The 22,500-nt window shown below is 43.7% G+C and overlaps 1 protein-coding gene across 4 annotated transcripts in view; it reads right to left on the bottom strand.

Annotated features, from left to right (window-relative positions):
• The window catches only part of LOC135097498 (putative nuclease HARBI1), a 31,758-nt gene extending 12,330 nt beyond the window's left edge, over nucleotides 1-19,428 (bottom strand). Inside the window, exons 1-3 of one of the 4 annotated variants that reach the window (XM_063999448.1) lie at nucleotides 19,154-19,428; nucleotides 10,142-10,311; nucleotides 7,474-9,656 (exon numbers count right to left, since the gene is read on the bottom strand). In XM_063999448.1, coding sequence (XP_063855518.1) covers nucleotides 9,580-9,656; nucleotides 10,142-10,311; nucleotides 19,154-19,164 — 258 coding nt within the window. In that variant the 5' untranslated portion in view covers nucleotides 19,165-19,428 and the 3' untranslated portion in view covers nucleotides 7,474-9,579. Of the gene's footprint in view, nucleotides 1-7,473; nucleotides 9,657-10,141; nucleotides 10,312-15,766; nucleotides 16,763-19,153 lie in introns of those variants that run through there. The other 3 variants (XM_063999447.1, XR_010265746.1, XR_010265745.1) reach the window with 3 other exon arrangements.
• Between the last annotated feature and the right edge of the window lie 3,072 nt (nucleotides 19,429-22,500).

Consider the following 22,500-nt stretch of genomic DNA (forward strand, 5'->3'; position numbering starts at 1 on the left):
GAACCTGGGCTTTGTAGAGGACTTCCATTCCCCTACTGTCCAGAAGAGGTGACATTCTCCTCAGGGATGCCAGCTTCCCTGAGGCCTCCCTGGCGAGCCGCTCTATGTGGGATCTGAAGGACAGCTTTCTGTCGTATGTGACCCCCAGCACCTCCACCTCGTCCTGTGGGGTCAGCGTGTCGCCTTGAAAGACAAGGCGTGGGGCCGTCCCGAGTCTGGAGATGGTGAGCAGCTGCGTTTTGTGTGCCGCAAATTTTACTTTCCACTTTTCGCCCCACGCTGCTATGCGGCTTAGAGTGGCGTTCAGCGTGCTGACAGTGGCGTCTTCCTCCTCAGGACCGTAGCAGAGAGACAGGGTGAGGTCATCCGCGTATGCTCTCGTGCTCGGGATAAGGTGCAGCAGGTCATTTATATAAACATTCCAGAGCAGAGGGCCGAGGCAGCTACCCTGTGGGATCCCCGCTCTGATGGGATGAAGCCTGGAATCACGCCCATTGACGGTCACTTTGAAGTGTCTGTCCCTCAGGTAACTCTCGAGGAGTTTGAGGAGCGGCCCGTCCACGCCGGCAGCGTAGAGCTTGGTGACGAGCGCCGGATGCCAAACTTTGTCAAAAGCTCCCTCTATATCGAGAGCGACGACAAGGGCGGCCTTGCCCCTGTCCAGGGCAGCGCTCCACTCACTCGTGAGTTGCAGGTGCAGGTCTCCCGCCGACCTCCCCTTCCTGAAGCCGTATTGTCTGTTGCTCAGCAGGTGGTGCCTATCAAGGTGCTGCGTGAGTCTCGAGGCCACTATCGTTTCCAACACTTTACTGAGCACCGGCAACAAGGACACAGGACGGTAATTTTTTGCTTCGGTTTTTGAGCTTTTCTTGTGAATTGGCACCACACTGCTCACTTTCCACAAGTTGGGCCAGGTGCTGCTCCTCAAGCTATTATTGAAGATGGCGGCGAGAGGACGCGCCAACTCAGCACACTGTCGAAGCAGGCGGGGGCTGATGCTGTCAGGCCCCACCGCTTTCTTGTCGTCCAGGTCTCGGAGCAGCACTTTCACTTCTTTTTCACTGGTTTCTATGCTCATTATTTTTTTCACTCACTATCTGTGGTAGTATTTGTGGCGTTTTTTCTGGTTCGGAAATGCACATTTTTGCGGCGAAGTGGGCGGCCAGGAGATTCGCCTTGTCTGTGGCGGTTTGAACAACACTACCGTCTGGCCGGATGAGAGCAGGCACCGAACATCCCCGCGTGTCACCCTGTTGTTCCTTAATGAGATTCCACCAACGTTTGCTGCCGACCTGACCACCCCTCAGTTTGCTCCTGAGGTTCGCCTTCCACTCATCCATGGCCCACTCCTGGGTGGCTGTCATGCGCGCTGTAGCCGCTCTGTGTCTTTGCCTGGTTCTGACACTGGGGTGCCTCTTCAAAGCACGCCAGGCACGATACTTGGCATCAGCGGCAGCGCGGCACTCTGGGCCAAACCAGGGCTGGTCCGATGCCTTGGTGGTGTGGTTGGAGTGAGGCACCCATCTGAGCTGGAGGGCGTGGAGCAGCTCGCTGAGTTGCTGGACCTGCTGGTCAACCTCACCACTCAGCACTTCCCCCCAGTCTGTGTTCCTCAGAGCAGCCCGGAGAGCGTCCCAGTTGGCCGCCTCCCACCGCCAGAGATTGCGAGCTGTTGTCTCCTCACTTGGTCTTCTGAACTGGATCTTGGTGAAGACTGCTATGTGGTCCGAGGTGCCAACAAAGTCTAGGGGAAAGCACTGTATGGAGTGGTGAGGGAGGTCCGTTACAACGGGGTTCAGGGATGAGCCGGAGCGGTGTGTGGGGAATGTGACATGGTTGTGTAGATTGTACACAACCAGCAGCGTGTTGAATGCTTGCTGAACCATGTGCTGGTTAAGATCGCCCAACACCACCACGCTGTCACACTGACTGGCTGTCATCATGGTGTCAAGGTTCTCAGTGAGGTAGTTTAATATCTCTGGTCCCTGACATGGAGGCCGGTAACAGCCCACACACAATATGCCTTTCCCGTTACAGTCTATTACTTTCAGAGCGATGAGTTCAAGTTCTCTGGGCACTGGTATAGGAGGCTCCACCACTTGGACGTTGAGAGTCTCTTTATGACAGAACGCTACACCGCCACCTTGTGTACTTCTGTCTTTTCTAATCCAGGTGGAGTAGCCTCTGACACGGGCATAGGTACTGGGCACTTTATCATCGAGGAATGTCTCACACACAAACACTAAGTCTACATTATTCTTATTGATAACACTGCGAGTGAGTTCCCCAACATTTGTGTGGAAGCCTCTTAGGTTTGCAGACACCACTCTGAGTTCACTATTGGTAGGAGTGTAGCCTCGCCGGGGAGTGCTGCGGTGCTGCTCCATACTGGAAGACAGGCGCTGTGTGCTGGGTGAGGGGCCACGCGGGGCGGGAAACTGGCGGTCCTGGGGGGGCTACCAGTGTGGGCCCCACCCTCTGTTGAGTCGTAGGCTGCTGCAGCTGCCAGACTACTCCCCTCAGTGCTAGTAGCGTATCCTGGCTACTCTGCCGGACTGCTTGCACCAGCTCTTTCTGCCTCTCGTCCGCTATTTTCACTCGGCAATGGAGGGAGGAGTGTGAGCGGCCTTGGCAGTATTCACACGCCTTCCTCGGGCACTGCTCCTGAGTGTGACCGTGACGCCTGCAGTGAGGACACCTGGCCTGCTGCAGCCTTGGACCGACTGCTTCTTGTCGTGGCTGCTGCCCTGACTGAGGCGTATTTCCTCTTGTAGCTGGTCTCTTTTTTTTCCTGGGATGTTGGCGTTTCCCGCTTGCTCCCTGGTTGCTTTGCTGTGAGCTGTGCTGCCTCTCAGCCCCACTCTCGTCGTTGGCGACTCTGCTGGTTGTGACCTCACGTGGTGGTGAAGAGTCCGTCTCCTCAGGCAAGGTGTGCTGGGTGAGAGTGAGAGTGGGGGGCGGGAGGGGAAGAAGGGGAGGATGAGCGAGTGGGGGAGGGAGAGCGACTAGGCTGAGGAGTACTGTCCCCGCTGGGCGCGGGAGTCGCTGCCTCACACTGCTATAATGTTGGGAGGTCGGGCGGAACACGCGACTGACCTCTGCTGCTTTTCTTCAAATGTGTGAGAGGCAAGGAGAGTGTCTACAGTATTCAGTTCTTCCACCAGCGTTCTTCGTCTGACGATTAAGTAGTCCTGAATACACCTCTCTCTCTCTCTCTCTCTCTCTCTCTCTCTCTCTCTCTCTCTCTCTCTCTTAATATGTACGTATTTATGTAATTTATATAGACAATACTACATAAATTATTATTATTATTATTATTATTATTATTAGGGATTGTTTATATAAAGATTAATAATTCTCTCTCTCTCTCTCTCTCTCTCTCTCTCTCTCTCTCTCTCTCTCTCTCTCTCTCTCTCTCTCTCTCTCTCTCTTAATATGTACGTACTTATGTAATTTATATAGACAATACTACATAAATTATTATTATTATTATTATTATTATTATTATTATTATTATTATTATTATTATTATTATTATTATTATTATTATCGTTATTATTTGGGATTGTTTATATAAAGATTAATAACTCTCTCTCTCTCTCTCTCTCTCTCTCTCTCTCTCTCTCTCTCTCTCTCTCTCTCTCTCTCTCTCCTAATATGTACGTATTTATGTAATTTATATAGACAATGCTGCATAAAATTATTATTATTATTATTATTATTATTATTATTATTATTATTATTATTATTATTATTATTATTATTATCATTATTATTAGGGATTGTTTATATAAAAATTAATAATACTTTCTCTCTCTCTCTCTCTCTCTCTCTCTCTCTCTCTCTCTCTCTCTCTCTCTCTCTCTCTCTCTCTCTCTGTCTCCTAATATGTACGTATTTATGTAATTTATATAGACAACACTACATAAATTGTTATTGCTATTATTATTATTATTATTATTATTATTATTATTATTATTGTTATTATTATTATCAATATTACTAGAGATTGTTTATATAAAGTTTAATAATTCTCTCTCTCTCTCTCTCTCTCTCTCTCTCTCTCTCTCTCTCTCTCTCTCTCTCTCTCTCTCTCTCTCTCTCTCTCTCCAGTAAATAAATCTAATATAAATTAACTATTACATATATTTACACACAATAATAATAATAATAATAATAATAATAATAATAATAATAATAATAATAATGATAATAATTTTCGTCTACCACCACCACCACCACCAACAACACAAACAACAACAACAACAACAACAACAACAACAACAACAACAACAAGAATAACAACAACAACAACAACAACAACAACAACAACAACAACTACAATATTTATTTATATATATTTTCAATTTTTGTTGTAATAATAATAATAATAATAATAATAATAATATTAATAATAATAATAACAATAATAATATTTTTCAATTATATTTACAATTTCTACAGAGAGAGAGAGAGAGAGAGAGAGAGAGAGAGAGAGAGAGAGAGAGAGAGAGAGAGAGAGAGAGAGAGAGAGAGCCAGTGCTACCAACATCTGTGGGCTTTCTGGCTCTCGTTTTCTTTGTATCTATCACAATTCTACCAGTTCTATTTCATATATATATATATATATATATACACCTGAACATTCAACCAATACTTCGACCAAAATCAGAATGTTTGTTTCTGAATCTACGAATGTTTTTTTTTTGTACAGCTTACCACAACTACCAACATTCCTGCGGCTTTTCTTGCACCTACTAACTTTTAACCAATATTCTTACGTCTCCCTCACAATCTACCAACATTTTTTTTCGTATTGCTACCAAATCTACCAATATTTCGTATTTCTACCACAATTATTGGCCACCCAATCAACATTTACGAGTTTTCTTTCAAGTTTCAACTAGCATTGTGGCGTGTCTCAGTCCACCATCATTTGAAGCCCTTCTATGAAAATTACCAACATTTTTTTTTGAGATTCAACCAATATTCTTGCATTTTTTCACCCACCTACCAACATTTTAAACTTTCCGCCAAAACAACCACAATTACTATAACTAAACATTATTTCACACTTTTCACTCCTACAACTAACATTTCTCAGCCAACAACCAACATCGCTGTCTCCAAACCAAGTGTAACTACAACTATTTCACTACTACCACTCTCACAACCTTACAAGAACCAATATCTTAGTCAAGAGTTAATATTCTCACAACCACAACTACAAGCATGATATTTTACCCTACCGCAATTTACCGCAATTCTAGAGATCGAGAGGGAGAGGGAGACGGATGGATGCACTCAAAATTACTCCTTTTTCATTAATCTACCAATATTCTATCACAATTTAGCAGGGAGAAGACGTAGTATCCGAATTTTAATGGTTGACAGGATAACGAAGTATGGATGCAAGATATGAATTTAAAGGATGTCAAGGAGTTCAGATACTTGGACTCTCATATACCAGCGGACGGCAGCCTGGATGGAGAGACCATTCAGCGTATCCAATCAGGTTAGAAGAATTGGAACCGAAAAATTAAGTGTCACATTGAAGGGGGAAGTGTTCAAATCGGTAGTTAAACCCGCATTGTCATAAGATACGGAGAAGTAGCCAATAGGGAAAGCAGATAGAACAAGTTGGAGATTACAGAGACGAGTGTTAAGGCGGATGCTTGGGGTGACAAGGAGGAATTAAGTGAGAAATAGTTTTATAAGAGGAACAAAGTTACGGAGGTGACAGTACAAGACAGGAGAATAGTCCGGTCACATCAGAGGGCCAGAAGAAGGCATGGATATAGAGATAGAAGGCAGAGGATTGACGTGACAGACCAAAAGGTGGAAGGATCGCATTGGAGAGGACCTGAGGGAGAGAATTGAATGGGGAGGAGGTTGGGGAGAGCCTTGTGGAGAAGACTAGTGAGGAACAGCAACCTCGTAGGAACATTGGAGCAGAAGAAGAAGGAAAATGTTACCCTTTCCAGCTCGGAGGTGAGGGGGGAGGGGAAACGAGGGGAGAGAAGAGGGGAACAGCACACTCCCCCGTCCATTCCCATCTCCTCATCTCCAAAAATGATTCCCTCTCATCTCCACATTTCCTGTTACCCATCTCCCCATCCTCCTCGCCCTTCGCTTCCTCCACCACCTTCCCATCTCCAAAAACATCCTCCCCTTCTCATTACAATCTCCCCATCATTTCCTTTCTCCCCTTCCCAACTCCTCATTACTCTTCAACTAAGCACATACACCTACCCATCTCCCCATCTCCCCCATTCCTCCCTACACAACCTTCACCCCTTCCCCTTACCTACCTGCACATCTGCCCATCTCCAAACTCACTATTCCTCTTAATTATCTACCCATTTCCCCATCTGCCCCCAAACCTCCATTCCCCAACCATCTATCCACCTACCTATCTCCCCATCTCCCCACCCTCTCCTCGTTTTGTCCCCAGGAGGAAATTAAGAGGTATCAAAACAGACGACTTGGGAACCCTGGTTAAAATATCCCCGGTCTTCATATCTTCCCCTCCTGACGTGACTTTTAAGCATCACCATTAATAAACACGTAACAAATCTCTCCTGACTCCATTGATGCTGGTCGCTGTCTATCATACACCAAAAATATGAACCTGCAGGATGATAATTACCATGAAACAGAGGAGGAGGAGGAGGAGGAGGAGGAGGAGGAGGAGGAGGAGGAGGAGAAGGAGAAGGAGGAGAATGAGAAGGAGAAGGAGAAGGAGGAGGAGGAGATAGGATGATATCGTATTTTGCATTAATTCAAAATCGTAAATACAAGAACTTTCTGACTAATGTATAAAGTTTCTTGTATTTAAACACTCTACACACACACACACACACACACACACACACACACACGTCCGATGGGCCTAACGAAATCCAAAAAAATCTAAATTAGGCTTATAAATTCTGCAGGAAACACTTCAGGGTAATATATATATACATATATATATATATATATATATATATATATATATATATATATATATATATATATATATATATATATATATATATATATATATATATATATAGAAGAAGAAATAAAAAAAAGAAAAAGAAGAATGAACAACTGACTGGAGGAGAAGGAAGAAAACGAGAAAATAAACAAACCTAACAAATAAATAAAGAGGTCCACAGGTGACACAATTGCTATTGTTCTTGATATAACACCACCACCACCACCACCAACAACAACAACAACAACAACCTAACCACAAAATACACAAACACTCCCCTACTACACCCTACCCAACCTCAACTCAACCCAACACCATCAACTACCATCACCACCACCACAACCACTACCACCTCAACCATCACCACCATCACCACCACCACCTAATCCAGCAAGAGAGGAATGACTATGGTACCCAGACTCATAACCTAATGAGAGAGAGAGAGAGAGAGAGAACTAGAACAGATTTCCAGGTCGTCCCTCTCCCCTCCAGGGGCCAGATCCATGAAACAGGTTTCTACCTAACATCCTGTGATCGGGCAAATGGTATAACTCCGCTCTCACAGCAACCGCATTACAATCTCCAAGAAACGGTATCTACAAAGAATTTCGGCGGTTGGTGGGTGGAGGTTGCTAACCCCCTCAGCGTCCTCATTGGCTGCCCGAGTGATACGTCACTGACTTGACGTCACATGCAAGGTATCCAATCCCAGGATGCTTTGTGTTATTGCAGAGGAAATCATACGGCATTGTTTACAAACTTTGATACAGCGTCACACACCCAATGTCACCACTCACCGCACGCAACTGTCTTCACGATGCTTTCATCATGGCTATTGAACCCCCTAAGAAAACAAGGAGACAATGATTCCCTGACACCAAGGCCTTGACCTTGGTGGAGGTGGTGTAGAATCGGGGTGCGGTGGACAGCAAAACTGACACCACAAAAGGAAGTCACGCGACATTGTTTACAAACTTTGATAAAGCAACCCCTTCTGCCCTTGGTACAGGGCTGCTCCTCCGAGACCAAGGACCACTTCCTGCTCCTTTGGCAGCGTGTCTACTCCTACCGCACTGCACTTCGCTACCCACTCTCCTTCCTGCTGAGCATCACATCTCTCAACCTGCCCAGACTCAGCCATCTTTCCCTCACGGCAATTGCCTATCCTGAGGTCCAGAGGAAATTGAAGGACCTGCGACCCATGTCAAGAACAAGGGTGCTGCAAACAACGTCACACTGCAGACACTGGCGAGTTAATCGGTTATTCTTATCACATTTTGGTTAGCATAGTTGCAGACCGAACATGGTGCGGTTGACACAGAAGAGGGACAGAGAGCTATATGATTGTTATTACTGTGATATTTACAAAAAATGGTGTGACGTCCTGCTGCAAGTAAGTGAAATCATGGCTTATGGTTCCAGCAGACACACAGAAGGGTATTCTTTTACTCCTTCACCAGTCTCAACATGGCTTTTCTTCTCCTTCTCATCAGATACATTTTGTCATTCCAGACTAATTTGAACCCCACACATACCAACTGCAAATTAATTATGATAATGACAGCAATTGTTAAACAGCTACATGTACATATTTTTTTTTTTTTAGAGAAGCAAGGTTATTTTAGATATTTGAGGTTAGGTTAGGTTAGGTTATATTATTTTGGTTTTGTTAGATTACTTTGGTAAGGTTACATCAGGTTTGATTAACATACTAATTCAGTGTAGGCCAAAAATAACAAAAAGCAAATAGCTTAGTTTCATGTGGAAAAGATAAACAGATGAAAGAGTAAAAATTTACCCACACTACCATATTTGATTCATATTTTGTCTTGACCTAATTGCTCATGGAATTTAATTAACTGATGTTTTGGGCATTGCTGAACATTGTTTTGAGTAATATGAACAAATTCCTCTGTATGACTTTGTTACATATTGAGAGAAAAAAAATGTTTCTTTCTGGTCAGCCTTTGGGACACAAACTGCTGTATTAAATTTTATTTCTTGAATATTGATTTTACTTTGTTGAGGAAGGAGGGTTAAGTTATGTTTAGATTAGTTAGGTTAGGTGATTGTTAGCAGTGCTTAAAACCCCTGCAGTTGTATAAAAAGAAGTTTGTTCTTGTGTATATGTATTTAATTATTGGTGCTGTTACAAAATTTACTCATATAGTCAATAAACATAATCAAGAACCAACTAAGCAATGGATTATAAATAGGAGTATGTACAGTACCTCTGGCAGTCAGGTCTGAGACAGTGACCACTGCAGTGCTAGATAACATTATTGTGCTCTAATGCATTCATGATTTACACCAAGTTGATTTGGCTTTACATGTGAACTTCTAAGTGGGTGATAATTGCAACATTCATATCCATGCAGGTGGGGCCTCCAGATGAGACAACACACACTGCTGTGGAGTTGGTCATGCTGTGGATGTTGTCTCACACAGCATTTGCAGGACTGCCATACCCTGAAAGTCACATGAAAATCAATAAAATACATGGTTGGGTAAACATGTGATGCAATAATGCTATATACCTGGCAATCTGGAGCAGTAGCTGAGGATCACTCCACTTGCATCACAAACAAGTTGGATGTTCAGAGGGAGTGATACCTTTTCCAGTTCAAGTAGAGGGCCTCATCCACACTTTGGCCCTTCATGGCAATGTGGCTGCCTGTGCACACAAAAGAAACTATTACATGATGATCATGTTACACAGTAGCTACATATATCCATCATTAATATATATATATATATATATATATATATATATATATATATATATATATATATATATATATATATATATATATATATATATATATATATATATATATATATATATATATATATATATATATATATATATATATATATATATATATATATATATATATATATATATATATATATATATATATATATATATATATATATATATATATATATATATATATATATATATATATATATATATATATATATATATACCACCTGCATTGGATATGGACACAGTATACATAAAATATGAAAACTTTTTAATGCTTAACAGGAACTTGAGGCTGTGAGATACCTTTCACTCAAAGTAAACACCGATGAAGTGATAGACTATAACAATAGCACTAAATTTAAAACAAAATACATTATTGTTAATCTTACCATCAATGGCCCCAATAACCCTTAAGAAATTTTTAATCCTGAAGAACTGGTGTGCAGTTCTCCTTTGATCAAGGTGTGTTGGAGGCATCTTGATTTCCTGCACCGACTTATCACTCAACACGGTGCACACACACACTTGAAGACCCTGCTGACACTTGCTTGCATAGGTCCTGAAAGCAGATTATAAGCCATTAGTTTTCATTTTGTTTATTTATTTATTTTGAATAAGATACATCCTTCTGCTGTAAGAAAAAAAAAAAAAAAAAAAAAAAAAACAGCAGCAGAAATGTAATGTGATCCTTGTAGATGTAATGCAGTGTTGTTTCCATGAGTGCAGCCGTATCCACGCACACATTACATCTGCTGTCAAATTTTTTTTGCCAGCAGTCTAGTAAATTAAGTTATCCTCAAGACAGTGTTAGAAACATGTCAGAAATAAACCTACAAGTCTAGAAATATTTGTACACATGAATAATAATGCGGTGGGTGAGGAAGGGCCAGCCCCAGGGGTGCTTGACGGCAGGTTTGGTAAGGTTAGCATCATCCCTCATCCCTCCTTATCAATTATGCACTCACATATTTTGGCACTAGGAACTAATCTTGGCACGTTCCTAACACTGGATTACAACTTTATAAACTATGGCATGCAGCAGGTTCACTTTTATGCCTTTTATCCTTGAAAGTCAGCCACACCTAAATATTATTCACCACACTGAAAATCAGTTTATTCACCTACAAAGATATTTATAGGATATTGTGCAATTTGTTTCAACAAAAAGTAGTGGTAATTGTTTGGAGTCCTCTCTTGTCCTTATTACACGTCTATCCTCCTCCATTCTTTCACATATACGAGTACCTCTTGATAAACCTGAAACATATATGTGAATGTGCCCCCATCCTTCACGGGTGTTCCACAGGTTATGCTAATTTATATTAGTGTCCTTAACCCATAGACCTCGGGCTAGAGGACTATTGTCGTCCTCTCAGCGCGCGAGCAGTATTGATAAATTTCAGAAAAATAGGTGTTCTTCATCAGTACCCTGTGGGGTAATTTCAAACGAAAACATAGTAGTTTTTAGTGTTATCTCACCGCCAATCCTTCCTCTTCACGAAGAAATAAATTGAATTTGTCTAGGTTGCAGCCCGGAAGAGATATGATGTTGGGAAGAGGTGCTACTTTTGGCCAAGCCGAGCGCACTTGTTCCCTCTCCCCGCGCCACCACATACACAGCATGCATTCTCTCATACCAGCGCGATTATTCACATTAGGCTACATATTACGCAGGTTTGATGCTCATATACATAACTCCTTGCGAAACTTAATGTTTTTTTTTTTGGTCATCATATGAAAAAAAAAAACTTTCATAAACACAGTACAATTATCGAATATATACACTCATTAGGCTACATATTACGCAGGTTTGACACTCATATAAATAACTCCTTACGAAACTGAATGTGTGTTTTGACATTATATGCACAAAAAAAATCATAAACACAGTAAAATTATGGAATATATAAACATATTAGGCTATATATTACGTATGTGTAGCATACATACAAATAACTCCTTACAAAACTGAATGAGTTTTCTGCCTTTATATGTACAAGAAATTATTTCATAAACAGAAATATAATTATATACTGCATGCAAATAACACCCCTATAAAACTGGGTGCCATTTATGTCTTTGTATACAAGACACAAAATATTATTAGGCACTACATGTTTATTCATATTAGGTTACACATTACGCATGTTTGACGCCCATAAAATTAACTCCTTTCGAAACTGAAAGTGTTTTTCTGCTATTATATGCACCCAAAAAAAACTTCCATAAACCCAATACAATTATGAAGTATATACACTCGTTAGGCTACATATTACGCAGGTTTGTAGCTTACATAAAAATAACTCCTAACAAAACTGAATGACTTTTCTGCTTTCATATGTATAAGAAATGCTTTCATAAACAGAAATATACTTATGTACTGCACACAAATAACACCCTCTAAAGCTTACTGCTGTTTCTGCCCTTTTATACACAAAATATTATTAGACACTATGTACAAGTTCATTCCTCATTCTTAGAAATTTTCCAGGGAATGGTAGTCCGAATAACATCCAGGACACAATGGTACTTTACACTCAAGACACCAGTACTGGGTCTCCTTACGTGCTGGTGCCTTTCGTGTTGTGTTAGCACAAACATGACAGCGCCTGGACCCCTTACGCCCTGATGGCAGGTGTGGGAGGAGCGCCAATTTGTGACGCGACATCCACTCCCAGGCCTTCAGCCTATCGACCTGACGGTCAGGGATATGTCTCCGTGAACATGAGGCCTGAACAGTACCGTAATGCTCCAGGATCTGCTTCACCAGCTCTTTCTCAAACTCCCGCAGTGATGTCGTTTTCTTGGTCAGATGCTGGTAAAGTATATAGGCATTCAGGACAGTAATATCAAGGAGGTGGAGGAACGCTTTTTTGTACCATTTGCAGCACTTCCTTAGGCAGTCAATCTCGCCCACCATCATGTCCGACTTATCAACAAGCCTCATGTTGATATTGTAATCCACCACGGCATCAGGCTTGTACACAACATTACCTGTACCGCGTTTTCTTGCAGGAATCTACCATGGCACCCTGGTGAATGGTCGTGATCATGTTGACCTTTCTTTTGTCGTGCCAGTGTAGGGCCAGCATTTTCCCAGACTTCTTTCTTATGATGTCTCCCTTCCTGGTCCCGGAAGGGAATGCTGGCCAGTGTTTGCGATTGGCACGAACGGTGCCACAGGATCCGGTCTTCTGTCCCAGGAGGTAGTGGCTCAGGGCTGGAGATGTGTAATAGTTATCAGTGTACAGTATGTGATTTTTATTGAAGTAGTTCTCCATTAGAGCCTTCACAACTGCACCCGAAAACCCGTGGGGGTCATTGGAAGGAATGTCAATATCTGCCCCTGAGTAAACCAAGAAATCCAGCACATAACCAGTTTGGCAGTCGCAGATGACAAAAAAACTTTATGCCAAAACGATGCCGCTTTGACGGGATGTACTGGATGAAGGACAAACGCCCCCGGAACAGAACTAGCGATTCATCGATAACCACTTTCTGGAAGGGAATGAAAAACGTTTGCATTTTCCCACGAATCATCTCCAGGATCGACCTCACTTTCCACAGCCTGTCAATTGGTTTCGGTCCATAATTGTTGGTGAAGTGAAGGTACCGAAGAATGAGGAGATACCGGTCCCTTGGCATCCATTTTCCAAATGACGGCGTGGATATGAGGTCACCAACGATCCAGTAGTCCTGAAGAACATGTTTCTTGACGTGGGGCATGAGCATGGTGAGAGCAAACCACACGTACAGTTCCTCAACAGACACATCCGTCCATGCTTTCATCTTTGACTCCTTGGGGACTTTCAAAGGTGCTAACCATCTAACACTGATCTCTCTGAAGCAGTTTATCTCCCATACCAGGTACTGCATCACTGCTAGGTCAAAAAAGGCAGTGAAGAACTGCAACACACTCGACGTGGCAGTGCAGGGAAATTCCGCTTGTACACCTGCCTCACTGTTGTCAAAAACTAGAGGCTCAGAATCAAAGTTCTCCCCGTCCTCCCACACAAAGTCAAAAAGATCATGACGGACCTGCTGTGGTTGCATACCACGAGCGTCATGAACTCCACGACGGGCACCACGTCGGCCACCCCTGATACCACGCCGAGCCCCAAGGACACGTCCTCGTGCGGTCTTACGTCGAGGTGGTGAAGGGTGTGATGCGGTGAAAGCAGACGATGGATGTGTGGGTAATGAGGGTGTGGAGGATGAAGGTGTTGGTGATGAGTGTGTGGAGGACGAAGGTGTGGGGGAGGTTGTCTGATGGCAGGGCGAGCGGCAACGACGCTTTGCAGCCACACAACGCTCAGCCTTTGTCTCGCTTCTTGACTCATTTTCCGTCCCCGGATCATCAACATGCCCTTCGTCACTTTCATCGTCAGATGTGACTGGGAAGGCAGGAAAAGACTGTGACGTGGTGATGCGAGGCAGTGTGTTCTGAACAGATGCCACAGAAACAGATTCTGCCCCAATCTGTTCTAATTCATCTACCGACTCCTCAGACCCTGACTCACCGCTTTCCAAAGGAGAAAGCGTCTCATCGAACAAGGCTCTTAATAAGCCTGGTACACATTATGCATCATGTATCAGCCACGTGATGCAGTAGTGGTGTTGAAAAAAATTACTAGCGGCCAAACTGTACTGCATCACTGCTCACATTGTTCTCGGCAACTTCTCGCGCGCCAGCTGCTCAGTGAGAGTTCAACTTTCATGCGGGGAGGATGTGCGCCGATGATGGAATCTGCCAGGAGACTCTACTATGGAGTGTAGTTGCTCTGTGTGCAGCAAAAAAGAAACTTTTGAGGAGGAAGAAACGTAGAGCCTTGTGGTGTAAGCAATGGCTTTCTCGGCGACATCTGAAGGGAAGCTTCAATCAAATATTTATGGAGCTACAGGTCGAAAATCCAACAGACTTCGAAAATTACACAAGAATGCCAATCCCTGCATTCTATAAATTGCTGACAAAAATTGAACCCTACATTTGTAAGCAGGACACCAGCTTTCGGGACAGCATATCACCAGGAGCTCGTCTGGAGGCTACACTACGCTTTCTTTTATTGTTTCCAAGCTTGCACTTCTGACGTTTCTCATTTTATACTACTTGGACTTGATGTTCCAAACAGATGGATGTTCCTTGAGCAATTCAATGAAATGTTGGGTGTTGGCCCTTGTCCACTCAAAGGGTATGGCGGGTGGTGGAGATTCGAGAGCCATCGGCGCTGGAGCGGAGCGTGACCGGACGTCCTATCGCTCTGACTGGTCATGCATCACTGAGCTGCAATTTGAAAATCGAGCCGACCCAGCAACACGTTGGTGATGCGCTTTCGTGTTGAAAAATGACTTTTTCAACACATCCATTCAACACGATGCGCATCATGATACATAATGTGTACGGGCTTAATTAGGATACCACTGTTATTCAAATTTACCACATGCGGTGGCTTAGTGCGCTCCCTGATTATAGGGGTAGAGGAACTGGGGCCCGCTGGCGCGCTCCCTTCCTCCACGCATCCAGACACAGGGAAATCATTATCAGCATATCTGTCCGCCATAGTGGTCTGTAGTGCTCTGGGAAGTTGCGTGAAACGTAGGGCAGGGATGCCATCAACCACAGGAAATAATAATTACGTCACGGGAGTACAAATCTTGGCGGGACAGCAGAGGACGGGAACTCCCGCCACCCTACCCGAGCGGGAATTCCCGTCGCCCGAAGCGTACGGGTTAAGGGTGGGTCTAGCCCCTGTGGTTATGTTAGATTAGGTAATGTTTCTTATAAAAGTGTACGGTGACTAACCTAATCTCTGGGGGGGCCTTCGCCCATCCCCTGGACCCCCTGAAGGGCAGGGGCACTTCTTCCTCGCCTTAAAGTTACGTTTTATATGCATCTAAAGGTATATGCGAAGAATGTAAGAGAATAGACCAGTAATAAGGTCAGGGAAAGGGCTCCCTGACAATTTCCACAACAGCCAGCCCCTGTGCTGAAGCATGCAACACCAGTATCATCTTACCTGCAGTGCCTCCAGTGACGTTTTGGAAGGGCCATTAATGGAGTGAGTTCTGTTTTCTGTTCTTTAAGTAACGTGTTTTTCTTTATTACATTAATGGAGTGAGTTCTGTTTTCTCTTCTTTAAGTAACGTGTTTTTCTTCTTTATTACATTAATGGAGTGAGTTCTGTTTTCTCTTCTTTAAGTAACGTGTTTTTCTTCTTTATTACATTAATGGAGTGAGTTCTGTTTTCTCTTCTTTAAGTAACGTGTTTTTCTTCTTTATTACATTAATGGAGTGAGTTCTGTTTTCTCTTCTTTAAGTAACGTGTTTTTCTTCTTTATTACATTAATGGAGTGAGTTCTGTTTTCTTTTCTTTAAGTAACATGTTTTTCTTCTTTATTACATTAATGGAGTGAGTTCTGTTTTCTTTTCTTTAAGTAACGTGTTTTTCTTCTTTATTACATTAATGGAGTGAGTTCTGTTTTTTCTTTAAGTAACGTGTTTTTCTTTTTTATATGTTAAAGGAATGAGTTCCGGTTATCTTTATTCACGTATCCCTTTTATTTCCTTTCTTAGTCGCGTTTTCTGTTACGCTGCACCTCCACGTATTTTCCTTCCCATGTCAAGTGTTTCTTTGTCACTGTTTTGTAACTGTCACCCCACCAGCTCCAGCCATCACCTCGCCATCACCTCCCGAGCCATCACCTCACCAGTACCTCCCCACTTATCGCCCCCAAAGTAACCCCAGTACCTTCCCAGTCATCACCCCAGTACCTTTCCACTCATCACCCCAGTCACCTTCCCACTCATCCCAGTCGCCCTCACTCACCTTCCTAGAACAATACAGCCTAATATCCCTTTAGCAGGCCACCTCTTCACCCCATCACCCTTTCTTCACCCCTTCACCCCATCACTCTTTCTTCAGCCCTTCACCCCTTCCCTCAGCACACCCAGCAGCCTGCCCACCCTCCATTAAACCATCAATCTGCCATCCTATTGCCCCATTGACCCAGCGCCGCCCATGCCCACCTCAGCCCCCCAGTCATTACCGCCCTTCTTGCAGCCCCCACAGCCCCAGAACGCCCATGTTCCTTCTCCCCCCCCCACACCCACGCCCACGCCCCACTAAGCAGCACGGACCCATAACTAACGAAGCGCCCACTTGGAACCAACTGCCTTATTCCTCAACTCCAAAATCAAAGCCTAGTGCCCTTGTCTCATCCTCCTCCTCCTCTTCCTCCTCCTCCTCCTCCTCCCCTTCTCGCCTCGTCTCGTCACACCACACAACACCGCACAGCACCATCAACACCCTAAACTTATCTGCCCTCCTCCTCCTCCTCCTCCTCCTCCTCCTCCTCCTTCTCTTCTTCCTCCTCCTCCTCCCCAAATATCCCTACACGGCTCCATCTTCCTCTAAACTTGTACACCTGATTTCTCCTTCCCCTTTCCCCAAATAACTCTTCCTCCTCCTCCTTCTCCTCCTCCCCACCGTATTCTCTTCTTCTCCTTTTCCTTTCCTCTCCGTGCTATATTCTCCATCTCGTTTTCTCCTCCTCCTCTTCTTCCTCTTCTCTTTGAGTTCTCATCTTGTATCGTTTCCCTCCTCCTCCTCCTCCTAATTCATATCCTGCTCCTCCTTCTCACCACCACCTCTTCCTTCTCCTCCTATCTTCTTACTCCTCTCTAACTTTGTTCTCTTCCTCCTCCTCCTCCTTTTCCTTCTGGAGCAGCAGTTAGGAATCATCACATCACCATCATCACCACTATCAGTCATCACCACCACCAGTCATCACCACCATCACCATTCCACCATCACTCATCACCATACCTGATCACTATCACCATCACTACCACAACCAGTCACCATCATCACCACTACTATCTGTCATCACATCAACACCACCACCATCACCACCACAACCAGCCCCCACATCACCACCACCACCACCACCACTCATCACCAGTCACCACCATCACCACCACCACTTAGAGGCGCCGCTGGACACACCGTGCATCACACAATTATCAAACGCTCTCAACACTTCTTCCATTAACACACACACACACACACACACTCTCTCACTCCTGACAAGAGCTTCTGTACATTACAAGCCGGAAGTAATATTAAAGTTATACTTGGCGCTGGTCAGACCTCATCTAGACTACGCTGTGCAGTTTTGGTCCCCACATTACAGGAAAGATATAGGTCTATTAGAATCAGTACAGAGGAGAATGACTAAAAGGATTCAGGGGATGAGGAGTATTCCTTACGAAGCGAGGTTGAAGCGGTTAAATTTACATTCTCTAGAGAGACGTAGGTTAAGAGGGGACCTGATAGAAGTCTTTAAGTGGTATAAGGGTTATAACAAGGGAGATGTAAGCAAAATTCTTAGGATCAGCAACCAAGGTAGAACAAGAAATAACGGGTTCAAGCTTGAAAAATTTAGGTTTAGGAAGGAGATAGGAAAAAATTGGTTCTCAAATAGAGTGGTAGATGAGTGGAACGGACTCAATAATCATGTAGTTAGTGCCAGGACACTAGAGAGCTTTAAGAGAAGATTAGACAAGTTTATGGATGGGGATAACAGATGGAAATAGGTAGGAGTGTTTCATACAGGGACTGCCACGTGTAAGCCTGGTCGCTTCTTGCAGCTTCCCTTATTTCTTATGTTCTTATGTTCTTAAGCGCCCCAGCCGTCCATCACTCCGCCCCCCCCCCCACGCCCCCCCACTCCCAAGGGTTTAAAACTCTCACTACTGCCACTCGCTTCTCACCGCTCTGCCTCGCCTCTCACTCGCTCTAAAGACGTGACGGTTCGGTGGTAAGATGGCTATACTTTCTCACCGCCCCCCATGCTGCGCCACCGTCACTCGAAGTACAGTATGCATCACAATGAGGAATTAAACTACACTATGATCGTCTTTCTCTTGTTACTTCTTACCTCTCTCTCTCTCTCTCTCTCTCTCTCTCTCTCTCTCTCTCTCTCTCTCTCTCTCTCTCTCTCTCTCTCTCTCTCTCTCTCTCTCTCTCTCTCTCATTTCACGCTAATCTTACGTACGTGACGAGCCCACAGTAGATGAAGCAGACCTACAGGCATCTCTACACAGCGTCAGCCTCATCTACTCTGACACCACACGTCACAAATTAAGAAAAACTAACACCACGTGACTGGCACTCTCACTCCTCATCAACTTTTCAACGCTCTTACTCTCCTCTCACTCACCTTAGACATGTGACGTTAATAAAGTTGATGAAGCAGACCTAAACGTACCTCCACACAGCGTCACACTCACGCACGCACTCACTCTCACACCACACGTTACAAAATACGAAAATTTTAAGCCACGCAACCGACGCTAATTACCTCACTCAATTTCTCTACACACTCACTCTGCTCTCACTCACCTTAGTAACATGAAGCTGCTATAGGTGATGCAACACACCTTCACGCACCTCTGCACGCCGTCACGCTCACGCACAGTCACTTTACGCGTCACAAAATGGAATAAAGGCAAGCAACATCACTCGCCTCCTGTGCCCGCGGCCGCCCTCAGTAATCGGTGCGTCACGTGACCTTGCGCGCGTGGCTGTCCTAATGCCCACAGGTGAGCGCTAAACACACAGCACTCGTGGTGATGGGACAGGTAAGCGCACTGCAATAGATCGATGACAATGCGTGTGTGTTGATGTGTTGTCTTGTTTTACTTCCTGGATTAAATATTACCGTTGTTTTTGTTATCATTATTATTCTTTGATGACTTGTACCGCCGGTTCTCCCTCCCTCGTCCCCTCGTTCACTCCTTCCCTCTTTCATTGTTTTATTCATCTTTCACGTGTTAGGTCACATTTTCTCCTCTTCCACTCATATTTTCCTCCATCCTTAAGTCTGATCCTTCTTTCCTCCCTCCCCGTTCCCTCCACCTGAGCTTCCTTCCTCTTCCTCCTCTCCACCTATCCCTCCCTCCCTCCCTCCTTCCCTCCACCTCCCCAATAGTTTCGTTAATTTTTCACGTGGTATTTAAAAATTTCCTCTCTTCCTCTGATGTTTCCCTCCTCCTCTCCACCTGTCCCTCCCGCCTCCCCTCCTTCCCTCCACCTATCCTTTCCTCCCTCCCTTCTTTCCTCCACTTTCCTCATTGTTTTGTTAATTATCCATGTGGTATTTTGATAACGTCCTCTTACTCTTCCTCCTCCCTCCTTCCCTCCACCTATATCTCCCTTCTCCCTCCTTTTCTCCACATGTTCCTCCCTCCTCCCTTGTTCTCTTCACCTATCCCTCCTTCCTACTTCTCTCTATTTTTCCCCCTCTCCTCCCTTCTTCCCTCCACCTATCTCTGCCTCCTCCTTCCTTCCCTCCACATATCCCTCTCTCATCCCTCCTACCCTTCATCTTTCTCTCCCTCCTCCCTCATTCCCTCCCTTCACCTATCTCTCCCTCCTCCCTCCTTCCCTCCACCCATCCATGGCTCATTCCACCCATCTGTACTGTACCTCCCTCCTCCCTCCTTCCCCCCACCGGTCCATCCCTCCTCCCTCCTCTCCACCTGTCCCTCCCTCCGTCCAGTCCCCGCCAAGTCTGTCAATAGAGAAGGGCGTAATGAAGGGCGCGGGCCGAGACACCACTAAATATCTGCCGCCCACACCTCACGCCGCCCACACCTCACGCCCCTCCCTGACGCATGACCCGCGCTGCCTGACGGACGTAATTACCTGGTGCCTGCATGGACTGGGTTGCAGATTCTTTATTACCTGTGTGAGTGAGTGAGAGAGTGAGTGAGTGACTGGGTGTTTGAGTGAGCGAGCGGGTGAGTGGGTGCGTGAGTGAGTGAGCGAGTGGGTGAGTGGGTGCGTGAGTGAGTGACTGGGTGACTGGGTGAAAAGAAAGAAGCCGAACAAATGGAAAGAAAAGCAAAAGGACAAAAGGGGAAAGAAAAAGGGAAGCAAAGCGGAGATAAAAAAAAAAAAGGAAAAATTAAAAAGCAAAATCAGAGAAGCAAAAAAAAAAGAAAAGCAAAATTAAAAGAAAAAAGCCGAAAAAAAGCAAAAGAACAAAACAAGGAAAAGAGAAGAAAAGAGGAAATAAAAGGAAAAAGAGACAAAACAGAAAAAAATAAAATAAAAGGCAGAATAAGAAAAGAACCGAAAAAAAGGAAAACAAGAAGTGAAATTAATGGAAAAAACAAACAAAAGAGAAACAAGGGAAATAAAAAAAAATGTGAACAGTGTCAAGATTCTAACGGGAAACTGGAAAAAAAAGTGTTTATTTTTTCCCTATGGACATTCTGATCAATATTCATATACAAAATATTTCTCACTTTTTAAAATATTTTCTGCCAAACTATATTCTTTATTTTTTTATTTATCAAAGTAATTGTTTAAGTATCAATTTAGCTCTCTCTCTCTCTCTCTCTCTCTCTCTCTCTCTCTCTCTCTCTCTCTCTCTCTCTCTCTCTCTCTCTCTCTCTCTATCTATCTGTTTATCTATCTATCAGTTAATCCGTCTATCTAACTTTGTATCTTCCTATTCACGTACTTTATCTATTTGTATTTCTGTTCATTTCTATATTTATCCATTTTTTTTTTATCTATATTAATTAATTTTATATCCATCCATCTATTCATCCATCCATCCCTCCATTAATTTGATCATTTCGGTGTTCATCTAGCCTGAAAACTCTCTCTCTCTCTCTCTCTCTCTCTCTGGTAAAATAACATCTTCAGGTTGTTTTCTGTCTACCTTGCTGGATGATTTACTGGGTGGCTGACGTTCTCTCTCTCTCTCTCTCTCTCTCTCTCTCTCTCTCTCTCTCTCTCTCTCTCTCTCTCTCTCTCTCTCTCTCACTCACTCAAATACTGTTATCTTGCCAAGCGTCAGTCAAAAGTAAAAAAAAAACGAACTTAAATAAAGACTTAAGCAAGAAACGTTTAAGCTCCTTGATAAAATATGTTTTCTTAGATGACGTAAAGTTGGTATTTTTTATTTATTTATTTTTTTTAATGTTTAGAGTGGGTAGGCTTACTTTTACATTCGCTCCTTGCTTCTTGTTTACTATTATTCGGTTACTATTTTTTCTGTTGTCATTGTTTGTTCGTTTATAGAGACGTCTAGTTATGAAGGAAAAAAGGATGGGATTTTTCCTTTTTTTTCTTTTTTTTTCGTTTCCTTATCATTGTTCTGGGTTTAGTTGTTGTTGTTGTTGTTGTTGTTGTTGTTGTTGTGGTGGTGGTGGTGGTGGTGGTGGTGGTGGTAGTAGTCGTTGTTGTTGTTGTTGTTGTTGTTGTTGTTGTTGTACTTGTTATATTATTATCATTATTATCATCATTATCATTATTATTTATCATATCACTCTTAATTACTACCACTACCACTATTGCTACTCCTCCTCCTCCTCCTCCTACTACTACTACTACTACTACTACTATTACCACCACCACCATCACCACCACCACCATTATTACTACCACTACAACTACTACCACCACCACCACCACCACCACCACCACCATTACCTTTACATATATTTTCTACGTCATTATCTTTATTCTTGCTGTTTTTCTGATAATTTCCATCATTTCCACCAAAAATTATTCGCTTTATCATCATAAGCATAAGGACTTAAGAATTTTCTCAATTATTCCTTAATTCTTCTATTTTCTTTCCGTTCCTTACTCCCCTCTTCCTCTTCACTCTTCCCCTTCGCTCCTCTCTCACCATCATTTTCATTCACTTCCCTGTCCTTCTGCGTCTTCCT

The sequence above is a fragment of the Scylla paramamosain genome, unplaced genomic scaffold, assembly GCF_035594125.1.
Source record: "Scylla paramamosain isolate STU-SP2022 unplaced genomic scaffold, ASM3559412v1 Contig23, whole genome shotgun sequence".
NCBI classification, from domain to species: Eukaryota; Metazoa; Arthropoda; class Malacostraca; order Decapoda; family Portunidae; genus Scylla; species Scylla paramamosain.